Genomic DNA, 21,554 nt, shown 5'->3' on the forward strand with positions numbered 1-21,554 from the left:
GGCAATGATAATAAAGACATTTAGGAAGTTGGCAGGAAGATTGGTTGGAACAACCAATGTATTGTTAAAAATTGACGGGTCCTGCCTCAATGAGGAAAATATGAAATACCTTAATAAATAAGAAGGAAATGGTGATCTAGATAATTGACCATACAACCTTTGGACAACTTGATTTTTTTCGAGAAAGCAAAATTAGAACAAACTCTCATGGAACTTAGTGTAGTAAAATCCAACTGCAAAACCTGGGCATCAGTCACAAAACCCGTTACGTCTCAGACACTTGAACCATAGCACTATTGGGTGGCATTTGTGAATAGTATGGTTGATTCTTCTGAAAAGTATTATAAGGCAACAAGGACAAAAGGTTAGAATAAAAGGCAAAGAAGAATCAATGGCAAAGCAAACAATGAATATGTGTTAGAGAAGAACTTCTTTTACTGAAGATGAAATGTGGAGTGTGGTTGAAACATTAAAAATTAGTAATAACTCTGAGATTTTGTTGTTGCCTTGAAGTACTGAAAATAGAGCAGTACAAATGAACTGAGTTTCTTCTTAGTCATCCAGAAGATCAGAACGCCTAAGACCTGGTTTACTGCTTAGCACAAATCAAGGTGTTCTAGCCTTATGCCTTGCAAGCAAAGTAACATCTTCATCAATGCCTTCCACTGCCATGTCTTTGCTAAAACATGAATACCAATTACTTTAAAAGGTTGTCCTTCAATGGGTGGCTACAGCAACGATGTCATGCCATGTACAGCTCAAAAAGGATTCAGACCACATCTTCGGACCTGTGGTTCACCTTCTGGCTCACCTCCAGAAGGGAGCTGCAGAGTTCCTAGTCCTTAACATCTCCATTTCTTACATAGGCCTATCCTTCTGTCAATGATCCTGTTACTGTCACTGATCGACCTGCATTTTTACCACTTAGATTAAGCCTAGCTTTTGAAGATCTCAGGAAGTGGTTTTAATACCTTGTCATAGACTACTTAGGAAATCAGGAAAGTATGAAAAGTGTGAGTTGTTAGATGTTTTACCTGCACAAATGATGTCCGCCTAGCAGTCCAGTACTAGAATTTCAGTTATTCAGAAGGATGTTGACCTGGGAGACATGATGTATTTGTCACAAAGAATGGCAAGGTTAACCAAGTCTGAGAAAGGGATCTCCAGCTCATTCTGTGTAAATCATCCAAAGTCCACAAATGGATCAACCCTCTCTGAACGGGTACCTACTGGTCTATGGTCCAAAAATTATTTATCAAACTAGAAGGGTGAGGAGTTTCTTGGCTTTCCAGAAACATTTTTGAAGGACTTTGGAGGGAAAAAAAAAAAAAAGGTTAAAAAAAGATGGATCTTGATCAAAAATTAGTTTAGTCAGTAGGTTCGTTGATTACACGAATGTGAGGAACTAACTCTGCTTTAGCTCGTGCTGTTCTGCACCACAGTATGGCTTCCTGGTGTGGTATGGAATAGGAAACGCTCATTGGAACAAATGCCTCAGTATGACCGAACGCACAGTAAGGCATTCCTGTCCTGGTTTCATCCCACCTTTCAGCCCTTTTTGAGATCAGAAAGTCTGTCTCGCAGAATCTGCTCTTGAAGGAGTAACTCATCACATCTACCTTTGCACAACGATGCCTTCAATTCATCAAGTTAATAGCTGACTACATGGCACCTTATTTGCACAATTTCCTGTGAAAGGCCGCCAGATGACATACGAGGTGGTAAGAACAAGTTGCGTGGTGTAACTAGGAGCGGACTCCTAAGAAAGTCAACAACTCAGCTACTTTCTGTTGACCGTCATGCCAGCAAGGCCCTGGTGGGGCCTTCCCGGTTTTGCAAGGACGGTCAGTTGGGAGACACAAGCCACAGCCGCGCCACTGGCAGCGACCACCGAGGGCTGCCCAGTTCCCGTGCGGGTTTGCCCGCGTCCTTCGGTGGTTCGTGGCCGAGGCACGGAACCAAGGGAGTTCGGAGGGACACGTGTGCCGCGGCATTTCGACGTTGCTCACCGGGGTGGCGGCGCGGGGCAATGGGGTCAGCCGGGGGGCAGGGGGCCGGGGGGGGCGCGGCGGGGCTCGGGGCGGGACGGGCGCGGGGGCTGGGGGAAGCGACGAGGGCCGCGCACGTGCGTGGGCCCCGCGTGCCGGGTGTGCGCGTGCCCGCCCCGCGGCCGCCTCCCCCCAGCTCCGCCGCCGTCCCGCGGCCCCCGACCGCCCGCGCGCGGCCCCGCCGCCCCTCGCGCGCCGCCGGGCTCAGCTGAGCAGACAATGGGAGATCAAAGCGGGGGGGGGGCGGGGGGCGGGGGGGGGGAGGAGGAGGAGGAGGAGGATGGTGCCGGGGGCGGCTGGAGCCGAGGCGGAGTGGTTGCGTGTAGCTCTCGCTCTGCGCTCGATTAGTGTTCCTGGGGAGGGAGCGAGCGAGCGAGCCGGGGACGGAGGGGTGGGGGTGCGGGGCGCCGCCGCCGCCGCCGTGCGCGAGTGCCTGTGTGCGAGTGAGTGCGTGTGTGCCCGTGCGTGTGCCCGCGCGTGTGCGTGTGCCCGCGCGCGCGCGCCCCGGCGAGTGTGTGCGCTGCTGAGTGTGTGCGTGCGCGCGTGCCGGCCCGCCGGGCTGCGCGAGCGGCAGCGCCAGGGCCGGGGAGCGAGCGCGAGCGAGTTGCGCAGCTGCCGAGCGCGCAGCCCCGCCGCCGCCGCCACCAGCAGGAGCAGGAGCAGGAGCAGCGGCAGCGGCAGCAGCGGCGGCGGCAGCAGCAGCAGCAGCAGCACCTCACTGGCATTTAGCGAGCGGAGCGGCTAGTTGCGCTGGAGAGAGACGCGCAGGGAGGAGGAGGAGGAGGAAGAAGAAGAGGAGGAGGAGGAGGAGAAGAAGGGGAAGAGGAGGAGGAGGGAGAGGGAGGAGGAGAAGGAGAAGAAGAAGAAGACGACGAAGAAGAAGAAGAAGAAGAAGAAGAAGAAGACGAAGAAGACGAAGAAGACGAGGAGGGAGAAGAGAAGGAGGAGGCCACACGGACACCAACTGAAACAAAGTATTTCCAAACCAGCACCCAACTCCACCTTGTGAGGCTCCCCAGCATGGCTTCCGAGGAACTCTACGAGGTAAGAGCCCCCGAGCGCCGGCCCTGCCCCGGGCCCCTCCGGCCACCCCACCCCACCCCACCCGCCTTTTTGTTGCTCTCGGGAGAGCCGGCGGGCTTGTCACCCACACTTGCTGCGGCTGCCCCTTCCCGCTGGGCCCAGCGCCTGCGTGTGTGCGCTCCCCCCGCCGCCCAGCCTGGCCCCCCGCCCCCCCTTCCCTCCCCAGTTTTGCTGGAGGAGGACGGAAATGTGACTGAAAGGAGGAGACGGCAAAGTGTTACCCGTGGCCTGCGCTTCCCCCCCCCCCCCGTGCCCCCCCCCCCCCCCCCCCCCCCGTTCACACAACACTTTGACTCCAGAAGGAGAAGGGGGTGGGGGGCGGGGGGTGCTGGATGGGGTGAGCAGCGCTGACAGCCGCCACTTGCTCCGGCAGCGAGCACGCCGGAGTGCGAGCCCGGCGGTGTGCAAAAATGTGTGCAAAAATGTGTGCGACGCCGAGTTATTGCATGTGTCCGGGGGGGGGGGGGGGGGAGGCGCGGAGGGGCTTTCCTCCTGGATTTGTGTCTGTACCAAAGTCCTGCGCTCCCATCCCTGCGCCTTGGCAAGCTGCGGGGGTGCAAAATACTAAAATTGAAGCTCCTCGGCTCTTCGTGCTCTCCCGATACGGGTAAGGCTGCGAGGGAAGCCAGGAAGATTCAAAGTTAAGGCTGTGACACGCCATCCGTCACTGTCGCTCGGGAGGTGGTCGGGGGGTGCTGACGGGAGAGGGAGGTTCGGGGGGGCAGAAGGGGATGAGGTGACAGCCTAACTTTGAATTTCCTGTCTTACGTGTGGCAATTTCACATCCTTGCCCTGAATTGAAAAGCATTATGGTTCTCTTGGATTTAACTTCCTTGTTTTTATTTTTACAAGAAGTCATCCCTGGGAGTGAAAAGCCGTTGTTGTTTTGGAGCCATTCTTGTCTTTTTGGGTGAAGAAGTGGCCACCCAAAACCAAAAAAGGCTTTTATCTCATAGTTGATACACATCCAGGCAGTGTTTTGTTAAAAAAAAAAAAAAAAAAAAAAAAAAAAGTATTTATATCCAGAGGCTGGAAGGCTTAAGGTCAAAGGGAGACTTGACAGCCTTCAGGACACTTGACAGAAGATGTCTTACTGTACCGGTGGTGCACGTATTTCTCCCGTTAATGGGGTTACATCTGTGCTGCCATGGGTGATCAGCCCCACAGAAGCCAGTGAAAAGTGCCCTGGGTGGGCTTATATTTTAAGCAAGTTGACTGCCGAGTGGAGGTGCTGAACTGATAGACTGGAGGCCTGTATTCCCCAAGACAGACAAATCATGGTTAATTGCTTTGGCAAGTTTCCCCATCCTCATCATGTGGCTTAAGCCAATCTTGAAGGGATCATCCCTGAAAGTAGGAGAGAAATTTAGTTTCTCTCCTCTGCCTGTGAAAGGATTGCCAAAAACTTGCTTTGACTTTGGAAAAAGTTCTGCAGGGCTTGTGTAGTTGGTCCCGTGGACTGTCCTGTGGCCAATACTTGCTCTTTGTGTGTCGCTGTATTTGATCAAAGATGGATATTGGTTTTGACAGGCATAAAAAATGACCAGAAAAATTCTGTTTGCTGGATGTTGGGCTGAGGTTAAGAGTGACCACTGCTCATTCCTCTTCTCTTAACTTGTCTTAAGTTGTGTGTGAAATGCTGACTTGTGCAGAAGGCTCAGTAGTCAGTTGAGCGTGGCTGTCCTCACTGGGCAGGCGGTGTGTGATGTCTGTTGGGTAAAAGCCTTTTCCACAAAATGCCTGAAGTGATAAACTACTTTTTTTTAATTGTAAAAATCAGACATATTCTTTAGTTGTGTAAGTGAAAGGTTTATTTGAGATGCTAAAATTGTTAATGTTTTTGGACTCTAATGTGGTCAAGCTGTCTATTTTGCCATTTTTTTCTAAATTGCTCTTCATTTTTTGACAAGTTTTGTCTTGTAATATTTATAGCCATGCCTGAAAAATCATAAAATAATAAATAATTTAAATATACTGAACACTGATTTGGGAAGTATGTAACTGCAAGTTGGCCTGAAATGTTGCGTGTTAGGTAATTTAAACTTCTATGAACTGTCCATGTTATTGATTGGGACTTTATTTCTGTTTCATGGGTATTCTTTTTGTAATTCATGCCATACACTATCCGTTGAATCTGGTGACTGAAATCCAGTGCCATTTTCTTACACCTTCATTTTTCCTTCTGAATCTTGGTCTTGTGTCCTGATTGAAAAAAGTGTTATCATCTATTTGTGATTGTTAGACTAAGTATGAATGCTGACTACTGCTGATATGTGTCATGGTTCTCCCAAAGTACAAATGAGAAATCCTCTTATAAGCAATAAAAATGAAGGTAAGTTCTGTTGTTCCATTTTTCTTTCCTTTTTTTTTAGGAAAAAAAATATGGATTCACTTGTTGTTTGTGGGGTGATTTTTATTTTTAGTCTGGATATCCTCTCTTGAGAGGGGGAGCTGAACTGTAGGCCAATTATTTGGAATTCAAAGATCAAGAACTTGAAATACACTAATGTGCTGGAAGGATGACTTTGTTGGGTTGGCTGGATATCCTGTATGTCCTTTGTTCCCAGGCATTTTAGAGGTTGTGGTAATGGTTACCTGCTTTTTCTTGAGGGGGGAGAAGATCTGGAGAAAATATAAATTTTTGATTGAGAAATGTTGGAGACACTTTTTTTCTAGATGCAAAGTGAAACAAGTAGTAATGTTGCCAACCTTTCTGGGTGAGGCAAATAATGTAGGTTTTGCGTTTGTAAGTTTGATTTTTCAAGCAACAACATGTTAATTGAAGTGGGCAGACATGGAGAAACTCATGAACAGGACAGGAAAACATAAGAAGAGGTGCTGTCAGAGTTTTTTCCCAAAAATGTGTTTCAGTAGCTGTTGACACCTTACAGCAGCTTTCTTCGTGGGTGCCTGCTGCTGTCTGCATTACTGTGGCTTCTGGAATGTCCTTTGTACGGCTGCTTCGGCAAATAGCGGGGCTGCTGTCTTTTACACTGTGACGAGTTTGCTTTGCTTTACTGACGGATTTCCACCCATTGAAAGGTTGTTGCTTATTCCGGTCATCTTCACTAGAGCAATTAGAAGTAGGATACCTGCCTCATTTAAAAGGTTGATTTGGAAGCAGACTGCTCTCTCTGCACTCAAATCACTTGACCTCCTCTGGCAGACCTTTGCAGTGTGTCTGGGATTGAAATCATCCTGAATTGTGGTTGGCATGACAAGTTTGCTTGATGACATGTGGACGTGATCTCATAAAAGTACTGCCCAGGACAGCTGTGTGCTAGCCAGCAGGTCAGAAGTACCAAATGGTAGTTGGTAGACAAATGCTGAAGCAGTGCTGAGTTTGGAAGAGTCTCTTTCTTAGAAAATGCAATAACTCCTTGTCTACTAAATGCAGTGGAGGTGCATTGAAGTTCTCTGTCTGTTGGAGATTGTATTTGATCAAATGACCAAGTGTTTCCATCTTTTCTCTGAGAATTAGTGGTTCAGCTGGTGGTATACATGGCCCACTGGATCCACTTGTGTAACTGTAGTTAGGCTTGGGCTGTGATTGATACTCATATGAAAATATTTTTTTCTGGGTTTTACCAAGAAGTAAGCAGAACAGTTTGTGTGAAATTTGCAAGTGCACCTGTGCATCACTGTCTTTTCTTCGCTCTGTATTTCACCTTGACATTGCTTGTAAAACTAGTGGTTTAAGGTGACGTAATTGATTTCCATTAAAATATTACAGGAGAACATATTTAAAGTCCTATAGTCCAAAATTCTACATTTTGGTATGTTTTATGGAATGGAAAACATCTTTTAAAAAAAAAATAATCAGGTGTCTTGCAAAATAGATATGTATTGTTTTCATCCCAATGTCTAGTATTCTCAAGGTGATACTTCACTTCCAGCGATGATTCAGTATTTTTGTTTTTATTTTTAGAACTAAAGCCTTTAACATTAAATTTACAGATACAGAGAAGTTACAGACTGAAATTAATTTCATGAGCAACTGGCTGAAGTTCTGTGGCCTTGCGTTAAGCTATATGTCAAGGTTGATCACCTTCTAAGTAAGACACAAAGGCATGTATTCCATGAAAATTTAAACTGTTTATACAGTAGTGGCCACAAGTCAAAGAAAGTGATCCTGTGGGCTGTTCTTCAGCTACCGTGCTAGTATTTTAAACCATGGGTATAGAAAACTGGAGGAGGAACGCTGTCATTTAGTTGAAAATTTGATACCGCATGGGAATTACCCACTTAAAGTGTGTCTCACAGCTCTAGTGACGCTGCAGTGATCAGATCTTCGTCGTGTTTTGTGTGTGTTTACTGGAAGGTTTAAACATTTGTTTTGCTTAAATGAAACCTATTCTCTACAGTACACAGCTTGCAGTTTGTTGTAATTTCTTACGACTATAAGAAATGGGCAATAGCCATTTCTTTCTCCTTCAAAATGGATTATTTTAATTCAGCGTGTCTTGAAGGAAGTCCAAGATATCTGGGGCTGTATCTTCCATGGCTTGTTTCTGATGTGTTGATTCCTGAGATCTTGGCTAAACATCACTGACACTTGTTCATAAAGTCATCGAGCTGTCATGCCTGAATCTTTCCGATTTTATTTTGACAAGTGGTGCAGATGTTATTCCTTGTTTCAGAAGAGGTAAAAGACAGAAACTTGCTTGACTAACCCTAGCCAACTAAACAGGACTAGGAATTTACATCAGACCTGTTTGGTTTGCTTCCACCCCTTAGGATCTGTACATCTGACTTAAAATAGAGTTGAGGACCAGCTGTTCATTCCACTTTGGTGCCTTTCACTTCTTTAAACCAGAGCACGAATGCAAGAGTACTGCAGGAAAGGAGCCACCACATTTAGTGCAGGAAACTCAACTTTTTTTGTCAAACATGTCCCTTGCCATGGTGCTTTTCACCAGCGTGAGTTATTTCCCATCTCCTGGCCCAGAGCTCTGGACAGAGTTGAGGAGGTCTGGTGCCCCATCTTCTGCTGCCTCTTGATGCTGGCCCCGGGGGTTCCTGCGGCATTCCCTGCCCTCTGTGGTGCCGCTGGCCTGGCAAGGCTCGGGTGGCTGCTCCCAGCGCTCAAACACCCGCAGCCAAGGGAATGACATTCTGCCTGGGTCCTCTGTAGGATGGCAGATGGTTCACAGATAGGTGGTGTTTTAGCAGGTTTTATGTACAAAACTCTTTCGTACATACAAGTATATGTCATAGGTATATTGAAAAAATAGAATTTTTTGGTTTTTTTTCTGTGTAACTTGCTTTGAAATGCCCATGTCCATCGTGGAAACAAAAAGGATGGGAGGGAGAGGAAGGAGGAGAGGAGGAGAGATGCCCCATCCACAAAGCATGGGAGGCTCTGGTAATTCTTACCTTCACAGTCTCTTTCACAGCGCACTGCCATTTAGTTTCTTGAGTTTTTCAGTCAAAGATGGGCTAATACCGTGCCAGTCATGTTTAGAATTGCGAAATAATTTCTTCCAACTTACAGGACTGTACAATCGCAGAAGATTGCTTCCACTCTGCTCACGTTCAGTACCTCTTGAATGAGGAGAAATTATTGGACACAAAGGACTTACTGAGACATGCCACAGCCCCTTGTTCCTCGGGAGGTCGGTGCGGCTGGCACAGTGTTAGTGATACCGTGTCCCTCTGACTCCTCAGAAGGTGCAGCATCGTTTCTTCCTGACTGCTGCAGAGTGTCTGACCTCGGCCAAAGTGGTAGAAAAAACAAGTTACTAACAGTTATGGTTTCCATCTCTCTCTGATAAATACTCCACGCTTGCAAAGACTCTATTTGATACAAAACTTCGAGAACCAGAATGACTTCTTCAATATGTGACGGGTGGATGTGTCAATCTGTTGGCTATAACTGGTATGCAGGCCTACAATGCCACTCCTACTCTTGCGTAACAAATTCGGAATCTGGTGTTCCTGGGCAGTGTGTTGGGTTTGGGTGTCTGTTGGAAGCATGAGCTCCACAGACTGTACGTGCCGGGTGGAAAGGCATGCACAGGTCTCTCTCCCTGCTAACGTCTTCTGTGCCTTTGATGTTTTGGATGGCGGGGTGGCATTTATTTGTCAATAAATACAGGGTCATTGGGTTCTTATCTTTGAGTAAAGTATTAATAATTTTAATATTAAATATACTGTCTGCTTTCTCTGACGGTGTGTTGTTAGTCCAGAAAATATCTTTAAAATTAAAGTTCTGTATTCTTCATTATCAAATGTATTCTCCAAAGCCAGAGTATCTCTCTGAGAAGAGCTTTTATTTTTCTAATTTTTGATGGGCTTTTAATATTTACCACACAAGAATTTTGTGTTCTTTGAAATAATTCCTTTGAACTTCTCTCCATATTACTTAGAGGGAAAGAAAATTGGCATGTTACCGGTTCAATACATTATAAAGGCAAGAATATTTACTGTTTTCATAAACATCCTCAGAAGATTTACATGTGTCCCTTAATGGTGACCTGCTGTAGATCTTTTTCAAGGAATCTATGAATATTTATGAATACACAGAATGGATATGGATGAAAACTACTTTTTAACCGTAGATTTGCATTTTTAAATAATTTTGAGGTGACTTTGCTAGCTTAAAATGCAAAATAAGGTAACTACTAAGTATCTTTTAACTGTGTATTTGTTTTACTGAATAAGGAAACAAAGTAACTACTGTAACTACTAGTTTTGTTGTGACTCTTCAGTGAGGCTTCGCCTTTTATAATTGCATTGCATAAAATAAATTAGTGCAGCTCTGATCAAATCTTCCTTCTTGGCTGTGGTATGTCTGATGGTTGGTTTGTTTCTTTTTTTTTGTGTGGGAAAAGATAAGGTATGTGTTCTAAGTGGCCTAACCACATTTGTTTTTGTGCCTCTCCAGCTCTTCTGTCCCCACAGTTTCTGAAAGTTCCACAGCTTTTAAGGAAATTAGGTCTTAATGTTCAGGCTTTGCTGATTGTCACAGTAGCATCTGAAAAATCAAAACCCAGGGTGGGGGTGGGGGTTTGAGTATCCTGGATGAACAGGATAGGAAGGAGATGTACTTTTTTTTTAAAGTGTCTGTGATTTTCATATTGCAAAGACATTTAAATACCTCTCTAAACATCTTCACTTACTGTAAAACACTGGTTTACGGAAATTTGTTTGGTTTAGAGAATAATAATTTGGCTTTAGTTTGAAGGTGCCACAGTTTAAAGCAAGTTATGGGAAGTATGTTTTAATATATTTATCACTGAAAAATGTTAGATGGACGTTTTGCAAATATAATGTAGGAGAACCATAGAGGTATGTTCTTCAGAGTATTGAAATGACTGTATCTTAACTGCAGTGTACTTCCCTGACACTGTGATGTGTTGCATGTTGTATTCAGTGGATATTCAGAAGTCTGTAGTTTTTGGAGGTCCTCCCATAAAGCACAGTTCTTCAATGAAACTTTGCTTCTATATTGATAACATTTTTGTTACCAGTTACTGGTAGACATATGATACAGATTCATGAAATGTAGAACAATTCAATGTAACTTTGGGAAAGTTAGCTGGATTATAGTTTGGCTAGTTGCTAAATCGGGCTGGTTTGTTGTGTTTTGATTTCAGCACCTGATTTTCCCCGGTTAAATGTATAAAATATAGCTCGTGCTAGCACAGCGTGACTCTTCCATCATATTTTAGTGGCTGGGTCACTTAGAAGGTTAAAACTAACAGACCTGGGATTGTGTCTCTAAGAAATAATGAGAATGGAAGACTATACCTACTGACACAAAAGATGCATCCAGTTCAGCATCCTGATTCCTATTGTGGGTCCATAGTGTCTTACTGTAGAGGCAAAAAATGGGAAACGTGGGGCAGCGATAATCACTGGGAGCTTTTGTGGCTGGTTTTGGTGGGACCAGATTTCAGCCTTGGTTATAAATCGTCAGCAGCGTGACCTGAGCTCCCCAGATCTTCAGAGGCCACCTTCATTCCCTGGGCACGTCTGCTGGCAGATGGTGGCTGTAGGCTTGGGTGAAGGCGGGCACATCGGTGGGAAGAGCGATGCTGTGCATGTTTCTGTTGATCCTGGCAGGGCGTGGTGTGAGCGGAGAGTGTGCTGCGATTGCCAGGTCACTCACTCGTGTTAGCACAATTGTTCGTCTGGCTAAGCTTGCGTCGTTTCTCTCCAGACAATGTTTCTAAACAGTCACTGGGGTCTTGTTCAAATGGTAGAGTTTAAGGTGTTTGTACAAGTCTTTTCTGAGTCCTAACCACTGAATGCATTGCTGTTACTGAACTCTGTATTAACTTGGATTTTAATTTTCAAGAAGAGGTCGTTAGGGTATGTGATCAGACAAAACAGAAACACCAACTCAGTGAAATCTAAAGTCATGAGCAGCGTATGCTCTAGATACCGGCAAAGTCTTCAGTGGAGACTTCACGTCCTTAAGGTCTGCATCCCAAAATAAGGTCTAACTAACTGCTTTGTGTGAGTAGACTCCTAGCCTAGAAAATTTACGGAGGAATATGGCCACAGAATAAAACAAATTGTAACAGTGCTTGTAATAATAATTCTAGGAATTAACCTGATGATTTGAAACTAATACTATTTTTGTGAGAGTAAGTGTAAACCATAGTAGATTGTACTGGAGTATAATCTTTCCAAAACTGGGAAGATTGACAGAACACTTTTCCTCAAAGAAGGAAAGTAGGCTTTTTGCCATACAGTAACTCTATGCTGTAACTCTTAGATGGCCCCTTATGTTTTCAAGGCTGGCACATTTTTTATTGCTTGTTTGGGTCACAGATAAAGACCAAACTTGATCTTTGATGATCAGTGCTTTCTAAGAAAAAAGAAACAGAAGTAAAAGCAATGTTGTTTACACCAGACTGAGAATTTTGAGCTTTTGTTCTTAGGGCACTTTTCTGTGCAATTAGATCATAAATATAGTTATTCTACACAGCTGTACCCAAAGCAACCCAACAGTCAGTTGAGCAAGCATTTCCAGTAAATGATTTCTAATGCTTCCTGAAAGTGATGCTGTAGAGCTTCTTCCCCTGGAAGACCGAGGCATTTGCAGGAACAGCTCGCCACCATACTTTGCAGCTGAAGGAATAACTAGATGTCCAAACGTTCCCAAGGGCAACAGAAGTTTTAAATTAGCACAGTTATACAGGAGTCAATAAATTTTCACTTACGATATAGTGAGGTCAGAAGTTTCAAAGTTAAAATTTAAGCTGTCTGTGCACACCAGGTTGTTTATAGTGTATGTACGTGGCTAGAGAAGGTTAAAGCCCAGCTTACAAATTGTTTTTGCATTTGTTCTTTCCTTTGTCTGGTTTATATGTTCAGTGTTATGTACTTTGTGTTTCGATGTGATTGTACAGAAGGGGTCGTGTTGAGTGGGAGAGTAAAGACCACAATCTCGATTTCATTTCAATTTTGAAAAAAACATTTGTAAGAGAATGTAATACAGAAGTCTAGGATGAGTTTATTATCAGACTTTCAAGAGGCATGACTTCCACAGGATTAATGTTGGGAAAAGCTGTGTTTTTACCCAGGCCATCAAGGATTGAAGATCAATTACAACAAATAACTTTTTCCCAGAGGCTGATGGCAAATAAGGTAGCATACTGTTTCAAAAGGTCCATCGGTGTTCCAGATTCTATTTCACTCATATTGGAGGCACCTCTCTCGGATCAGGGCAGCTCCTTAATTGATTTTTTTTTCCTCTCTCCCACATTGTACTCATCAGGTCTCCTGAGATTGGTGCTTATTTATTTAAACTGCCCAAGAATAAAATATTAGGTTCTGAATGAGAAGGCAGAGATTACTGTATTTAAGGATGCTTCTTTGAAATGTAATATTGTAGGAGTGTTAAAACATGGAAGCTAGTTCATCAAGCAGTTGTTGACTTGACAGCTTATGTCCATGTCTACAGAAACCCAATGGGTATGAAAGATTACCACTTCACAAATCTTTAAAACCACACAAAGATGGGATCTTGCTGATTTTTTTCATCAACAGTATGCATGTATCATAATTGTATGCAAACCGTGCCATGCTTCTGTACTTCCTTATCAGTAAGATTTAATAGCAAGGTTGTCTTTTATTGGAATTTTTTTTTAAGAAAATGCTTATTGAGATAAATCATTACAACACCTTATCTTTAAAACCAATTCCTTACAAGGATCAGTTTCAATTTTAAATTCAGTTTTGCCCTGAAACTGGTACAATGCAGAAGAAGCCTGTTGAGTAAGATGGTATTTTGGTCATTGTCTCTGCTGCCATTAGTAGCAAAACATGGATTTAGTGAGGAGATAGAATGTGCTCTAGGACATCGTATGGTTTCTGTCCCCATGAACTTTAAGTCTTTGTCCACCCACAGTGATAGATGAAACTTTACTGTTACTTATTTATACCTGTTCCTATGTTATTTTTCTCCATTTATCCAGATAAAATTGTTGTGCTCTAGTTCTTCATGACTTTGGATACTCATGAAAAGCAGTGAGTGATGGACAGATGTCAGGTTACACTTACACAGCGTGAGATTATTTTTTTTTCAGTGCAAGTGAAGGTCTCAGTTAATCATTCTTTACTGGTATAGGTCTGTAAAATGGCAAGTTCTTGTCTTTATTGCTGTGTGTTATTTGAATATATTGTTAAGTGAATTATTCAACGTTAAAGTCCTTACTCAAGTAATTACAGCCTAGTTTATTCTCAAGATTTTAATCCTCTGCACTTGAATATATATATCTGTAATAAAAGCTATTAACTGTAAAAAAACTGATTTCTTGCATGCACATAAAATAATTTACTGTATTATGACGTTCTTCTTGTCAAGTAAAAGATAACATCCTTCGGCTTTTTTGCTTGTTCATGATGGATGTTTTCATAAATAATGGCAATTAATAAGAGTTATTATTCTAACTTATATATATGGTTCTATTCTTTTATTCTGTTCTATTAGTAAAATAATGCTTTATTTGGCTCTTTATTATTTTTCTTGTGTACACTTTATATTTACGAAGCTTGAACTAAGATGTGACTAGAAGTGATCAGTTTGAGGGGAAGGGATTTTAGATCTTACATGCTAAATGAAGTCTGAAAGTACACCGAGACATAGTAAATTATGAGAAGGGGCAGAAGAAAGTAGTGGTTGGGCTGTGGAACCACGTGATATTTTTATGTTCTCTTTTCAGTAAATGGATGCTTCCTTTTCATTCGTTTGTCCCTTTTGCCAAGTGTTGAAGCTCTACCTTCCCAATGTCTTCCCAATACCCATCTCTCTTGTTTTCAGTCAAGCCACCAGAAAGATCTTTTTTCATCTGACTTGTTCAGAAATGAACACTTTCAGTGTGGAATTAGTTGTCTGTTGATTGAAAAGTAAGGTTGATTTATAATTTTTGTGAGCAAGAAACTGGAACTTTGTTATATAGCACATCCTGCTAGAACTGTCTTTTGTAGAAAGATGGGTAGGCAGGGTTTGTTCGGGAAAAATGGAGGGCCTCATCATTAGGACACCTGAATGCTGTCTTGGAAAATGTAATTCTCTCTTCCCTCTGTCACAGTTAGTCTAGTACTGAGCGTTCTAGTCAGGCTGAGTATTTCAGAAATGATTGCTAATAATTTTCTCATCTCCCTGGTAAAATTTGAATCCCTGAGCCAAAGCACAAGCAGAATAAAACCTTTTTTCATTTTTCTTTTTTTCTTTTTCTTTTTTCTCTTTCTCTTTTTCTTTTTCTTTTTTCCTTTTTTTTTTCTTTTTTCTTCTCTTTTCTTTTTTCTCTTTTCTTTTTTTCATTGTTATGGTTTTTTTAATTTTTGGTTGGTTGGTTGGCTCCCTCCAAGTAAATATTGTCAAAACATCTTAGAATACGGTAGAGAAGGCTGATTGGGTCTTACAGAGAGAAGCTAAGCTACAAGTACAAGCCACAGACAAACCTGTCTCCCTTTGGGTTTGGTTTCGTTTGCTTTTTGGTGAGAGTAACTGCAGAGAGGTATTTAACTAGCATGCAGGGTATCTTCGATATCATCTGTAGTCAGTGATGAGTGTCATCCAGGAGGCCATTCAGACCATCTAAGTGAAATTCCTCTAGGAGATCATCAGACTTCATCCCCTTTCTCTACAGAGAGGTATGGAAAGGCTAGTCAGGTTAATTTAGTCAAGTTAGATATATTTAAATGTGACCTCCTAAGTACTGAGGGTTTTTTTTCCCTTTTCCTGCTGTCTTCTGAACACAATGCAGGATAACACCCAACTCCTCATTCATTACAGGCCTTCCCTTGGGACTGTAAACTGTGTTAGTAGGTGAATGTTGTTAAGGGATCGTGCTGTTGAGGTATAAAACGTTTAGGCACAGCACTGAGCTACTGTGGTATAAGTTGAGGTTTGTTATCCGAGTGACCGTAACTGATCAAGTGATGTTTTTAAGCTGTAGTTGTTGTATTTTACTTCGTTTTACCTTCAATCTCAGAAAGTGTTTGGGTGGCAGTGCTTTATAATTGACTTCAGCACCATCCTTCTTCCAACCACTGAGCTGTTCCTTCCTTTGAGCCCCACCACCAGCTTGGCCGCCTGTGAAAAGCAATCTGGCATAATTAAAAACAACCAAACAAAAACACACAGCTGCAAAATTGTTTATTTGGTTGAATCGGTTCCTCAGTGTGGTGCAGCGCGTGGCTGTACCCATATTTGCCAGGATGACGAAGCAGGTGTGGAAGGTGAAGCAGGTGTGGAAGGTCGTCGGAGCTGTTGGGATGCCAAGGGATGCCCACAGGGGAGCGGCCTCAGTGAGCGAGCCCTGAACCGGGGGGAGAAATCTGTGTGTCCTGGTAGTGTTTGTGTCAGTTTTCCTCTTTCCTTTGAGTGGCGTGGTGTTTTGAAACATTAAAGATTAAGAAAAGAGATTATCTGTTCCTTGTCTGCTTTCAACTGGAAGTCCGAGGGCTCTGTTTCTCTACAGCTTAAGGGAACATTACGTGCCGCGAGCCTTGCTCGCTGCCACTGCCGCCTCCACCAAGCCACTCATTGTCCCCCTTCCATCGCACCCGCGCCGGTTTGTGTGGCCACGCCAGGTGAGCGCTGCTTAAGGAAGCCTGCCTAGCTGAAGGCTGCCCGCTGCTTTTGTGGAGAGAGCTTTCTGGCAGTTTTCTGACTGACTCAGGTTGAAATTCCAGAGGTGCCACTGCAAGTAAAGGAGCCGGAGTATATGGCACAGTTGAAGTGAGACAGGAGAAAAAAACGGGGGAGATGGCTGCAGGAATGACTTGGCTCTATTTAAAAAAAAAAAACAACAAAACAAAAAACAACAAGAAAGCATCCGTCAAACTGCCTGTTTAATTTTCAGCTGGACCAACTGGTGGGACTGACTTACAGTGTGGCCACACAGCTTCTTGCCCTTGGCTGACGCTGGCTGGCAGAGCTGTGTCCCTCTGCACCTGGGGGTGATGCAGCACCGCGCAGGGATGGCGTGTGCAGCGGCACTCGAGTGATGGGGTCATCACTTCCAGAGCAGAAGGGGCTGTGCTGTGTGGTTTTAGTGCCTGGTTATGCTGCCATTTTAATGTGAAAATGGAAGACGACTGCTTACAAGTATTTGGGATTCAGGTTACTTCTCAGTACTGTGTAACTGCTACTTACTAACAATTCTCTGAATTTTGAGCGTAGCAGTTACAAAGCTTGCTGGAACTTTTCATTACTTCTAATGTGCTACAGGAGTAATGAAACCTCTGCAGGTCTTTTCCTTGTCCACCTTGATTATAGTATAATTATGCTCTGAAGCTGTTGCCCAACCCCGGTCTGGAGATGGGGGTGACATACATATAGGCGTAGTTAAAAGCATCATTTATTTCTAAGGATTCTGGTTATTCACTGGGTGGGCAGTGGGCAGGGAGTGGGATGGGGTAGGATGTCTCCTCATAGCTGAGCTCCCTTTAAGCTGCATTGCATTTAAAATGCTGATATTCATAAAGATTATTTTTAGCCCTTCCAATGGAATTAGAGTTAAAAGTGTAAGTGCTGTCAGTATCTTTTGGGTAGAAAAACTTACGCTTTAATTACTTTTGGTTTCAGTTTCATGGGCGGGAACAAATTATTTTCACTTTGAATGTGTTTTTGTGAAGGTGGGAAAACTGATAAGGAAAGTAAACTGCGTTGCTCTTTGACTCCTTCCAATATATAAATAAAAACTGCTTAGGAAAGAATAATATCTACTTATAGTAAAGACTACAAGGCTAGTGCTGTATAATGGAAGGATTTGGGAACATAGGAATAGTAATGGAGTTAAAATTTATAAAGCAGCCAAGTAGTTTAAGTGCCCCAGATCCAGTGTTCTTCGTTCCCTATGTGTGTTGGCCCCTAATTTTGTTTATATTAAGCGAAAATATTCTGACAATTATTTAGGTGTAGCTAATAATTAAGATATGTATTATTTCTAAATGTTAAATATGATGATTAAAAACCTAGATTATGTATTCAGCATTTTGAACACAATTTCCTTTTATTGAAAAGATTTAATATACTTATTACAAATGTAGTCTATATTTGTATGCAGTTTGAAAACATAAAATAGATTAAAATATTGGTTATTTCAGGGGTGTAGCACACAAAAATTAAGATTGCATGATTGTATGTTCAGGTGACTCATTGTTTTAACAGGTGCATATAGCAGTAAGTTTAAAAGCTATACTTTGCTTTTAAACCAGTACAATTTAATGGCATTGCCAGCCATTGGCATTGAGGCTTCATTTAGTTTAAAAAAAAATCCAAATTATTAAGTAAATAATTTCAAAGTACAAAACAAAACTACAGTCAGTTTAAAAAACACTGTTGGTCATCATCTGGAAACTCAGTCCAATACAATCAGTGTTATTTACTTGCCAACAAAGTATTTAAAACCAAAAACAATGAACACTTTAGACTACTTATGTGAAAATTACCAAGTCAAACAGATTTCCACTGTGCCGGTTTTTATTGAGTGCCACCCCGTATTAAGACCAGAAACAAATTATAAAATCAAGCCTCTATTGCCCCTTCCATTTTTCCTCTGTGGTTCAATTCTGACATTTTTTTTAACAGCTAGCCTGGTGTAGGCACTGGGGTCTTTTTACACCCAGAAAGCAAGGTTTAAAACGTTGCATTCTATTTTTTATTATTTGTAAGGTAAAAGCAACTAAACAGAGTGTATGCTTAAGGATAGAAAGTTGCCTCAGAATGTTCTGTATGGTCCTTTTATAGAGATAAAGGCACATTTTCCTGGGGTTTATGTGACAGAGGAATCTTTTTTTAGATGTCTAGATGCAAAGGAACTATGCATTGTTATTTCAGAGTGATTATATTAGGTGATCATTAATAAAATTTTCCTGGCATTTCGAATACGTGCAGGTCATTTATCGTACTTTTCTGAGAATAAGAAATTCTGTTCTGTTCAGTTTTACTCTTTGACCAAAATGAAATTAAATACAAGATCACTTCCATGAAAACAATCAGCACTGATAATTATTGTTCCTTATTTGAACCTACTCTAATCAGTACAGGCCTTGCCAATAATAGATAATCACTTTTTCTAAATGTATGATTTCCTAAAAATAATCTAATACAGATTTTACTGGAAACACAAAGAAAACAATTTTGTCTAAAAGTTATATTACTTAAAAATAAAGGTTACCCAGGGGACTTGTAATTCTTGCAATGAAAAGTCGTTAGGGATAGGTATGACACTGCCATAGCATAGTGAGGCAGAGGTGAAGGTTCGAATGAATGAAGATTCGGAGAAAACGCCATAAGCAGTAGTGGCTGTGAGCTGTCACAACAAAAAGACCATTCGTAGTAGACTATATAGACACTAATAAAGTTTCTGTCAGTGGGGTTAAGAACAATATGAAAATGATTTTATTTATTGAGAGCAAAAAAACGCTAGTAACCACATGCGTCTACTAGATAGGGACAATAATAATTGGGAAGTAATACTGCAAAAAGTGTTATTCTATGATTCTTTAAAAAATATGCTGTGAGTCAAAGTACTGTTGCTCTCTGACCAAAATCTGCATGTTGTGTTCACAGTTTACAGTGACTTAAAAAAATATTTCTTTATTCTGGTAGGAGCAAATGAATTTTTTTTCTTTAGTCTACAAGAATCAGGTTTTAAAACAAACAAAAAAAACCAGCTAACTGAAGATATCTAAGGTATTGGGGGTTGCATTTTGTTTTGGTTTAATTATAATTGTCATAGAAGTGTACATGAGATAGAATGTGCCAGGATAGAGCATAAATACTGGACAGGACAAGTTGGTAGTGATCACAGAAAGAACTTTGGAAAGGCTGAAATGAGACTTTCTTAGCAGAAAATGAGTCACTGCTTGATCAGCTGTTCGTGATAACTAGAACTTGTCTCTTTATTTCTTTATGCTGAGGTTGAAAGTTTTTGATTGATAATCGTGTAGGTATAGTAATCTTTCATAAGGCACCTGATGCAGTACCGCATGGTATTCTGATTTTTTTAAACCTAGCTCTTTGCTAAGTCAATATGGCCCATATTAAATACTTTTCACACTGGCTAATTGACAGATCATAAAGCAGTAATAGATGAAGGACGATCATGTTGGGATTTTATAGATGTTTTTCACAGCCCATTGCTTTGAGGATTTAGATAATGATCTGGAGGAAAATAGGACATAATCTGTGGTAAAATGCATACGTGCAAAAAATTGATGGATTAATAAGTGCAAAGGATGGTCTGTACTTAGTTAACGGGGATCATTTCAACGTATGTTAATACAGCTAGATGTGGCTGTCTAGACAGTAAGATCATACATGTGGGATGGAGAGTAGCACTTTGGAAAGAAGTCATTCAGTGATACAACACAGCAGCTAAAATGCACAGTGCAGTCCCTTGGTATGGATATAGGGAATCTCGGGCGGAATTTGGTGTGTTTTTGTTTTGCTCTATAGCTCTAATGAGATGTTAGAAAATCACATTCTGTTTGAGCTGAAGATGCAAAAAATACCCAAAACCCAGATAAACTTTAAAAGATTCAGAAAAACATGTCAAGGGCAATTAAAAACCTTAAAAACAAGTGAGTGAACGAACGCTGATGTGTATGCAGAGCCTGGAGAAGCTCAGTCTATTTAGTTTAGCAAAGGGAAGTTCAGGAAGTGACTGATGTCCTGTAAGTACTTACATGGGGCAAAGATTTCCGAAGGAGCCATCCTTTAGGTGTAGTAGGCAATGGTATGTCAAAATACAGGACATGAAAGCTGAACTTGGGTATATTTCTTCTAGAAATATAAAATAATTAAAACTGAACGTAGTTATCTATCAAAACAATTTATTTAATGATGTTCTGGACATGTCAGCAATAAAAAGCTGTGAATTTTCCCAAAAAGATACCTTTAGTTCAAGTACAATATGATGACCTGATGCGGGAATTTTGGAGTAAAATTATCTGTTATACAGGAAGGCAAACTAAATTTCACACAGGTCATCTGCAAATTCTGGCAAAAGTGTTTTCAGCACCAAAAGCACCCTGTTCTCAGTTGTATTGTGCGTCTGTATTTTTGAAGGGAAGGCTGAAAAGAGAAGGGAATGGGAGGGCTGGGGATGTGGGGAGAAGATAAGAAAATAAAGATGGGTTTACATTTTATTTCACATTACAGAGGAATTTAGTATGAGATTTATTAAATCAAAAGATGTGATTATCCAAGCAATACACGCATCTTCTGTATAGCATTTTGAAAGATCTTTACGTGGTAATTGTGTGAATTAGCAACCGGCTGGGAACAATACCCTGCTATTTGTTAAAGGAGAGACAATAAAGTTCTTCTAGACAGGAAAGAATCTACATTGTTAACAGATGACCTGAAAGTTCAGCTCATTGAAAAGGCAAATATTTTGACCAGGAGAATAATTCTTCCTGTGGAGCAGTATGAGTTGCCGTGCTTAAGCTGTACAGCTATTTTTAACCATGTCACAGCTATTGAGCTTAGTCTTCAACTTACTTCACAAACAGTGTGAAAAAGACTAAGTAGGTCTTTCTCTTTGATGAATGTAGAGGTGAACGTGTCAGAATCCCTTTATGTTGCAGGTTTTGTTTATTTTGTGCAATTTCTGTATTGGTTTTAACAGTTCAGATGTAGATTTTTGCCTCTTGTCGCTATCTGCCACATTCAAATGGTTTTGGTAAAGTCAAGAAGCACTAACAGCGGGCAAAAAAGCAGGAGTTGTATGTGGAGTGAAGGTTGTGATGATCAAGGGGGAAAGAAAGTTAAGGCTCTATATAAAATCCTACTTTCCGTGAATGGCACAGATACAGTTTTCCAGAAGTTTGTTCTTGAACACCTCTGTGGTTTTAAAAAAAATATTCCGGTTTAATGGCAGTTTTACAGCAGAATGTGAGTTCAGTGTTGTCTGGATTCCTTTCAGACGTTTGACTGGAGCATCTAAAATC

General features: G+C 41.7%; 1 protein-coding gene across 2 annotated transcripts in view; it reads left to right on the forward strand.

Annotated features, from left to right (window-relative positions):
• The first annotated feature begins 2,469 nt into the window (after nucleotides 1-2,469).
• CDYL (chromodomain Y like) overlaps nucleotides 2,470-21,554 on the forward strand; it is a 110,699-nt gene continuing 91,614 nt past the window's right edge. Inside the window, exon 1 of one of the 2 annotated variants that reach the window (XM_080379968.1) lies at nucleotides 2,470-3,092. Coding sequence is in view for 1 of the 2 variants with exons in the window: in XM_080379966.1 (XP_080236092.1) it covers nucleotides 3,069-3,092 (24 nt within the window). In the remaining variant the exon portion in view is untranslated. The remainder of the gene's footprint in view (nucleotides 3,093-21,554) is intronic. The other variant, XM_080379966.1, reaches the window with a different exon arrangement.

This window comes from Falco punctatus (genome assembly GCF_963210335.1).
Source record: "Falco punctatus genome assembly, chromosome: 3".
NCBI classification, from domain to species: Eukaryota; Metazoa; Chordata; class Aves; order Falconiformes; family Falconidae; genus Falco; species Falco punctatus.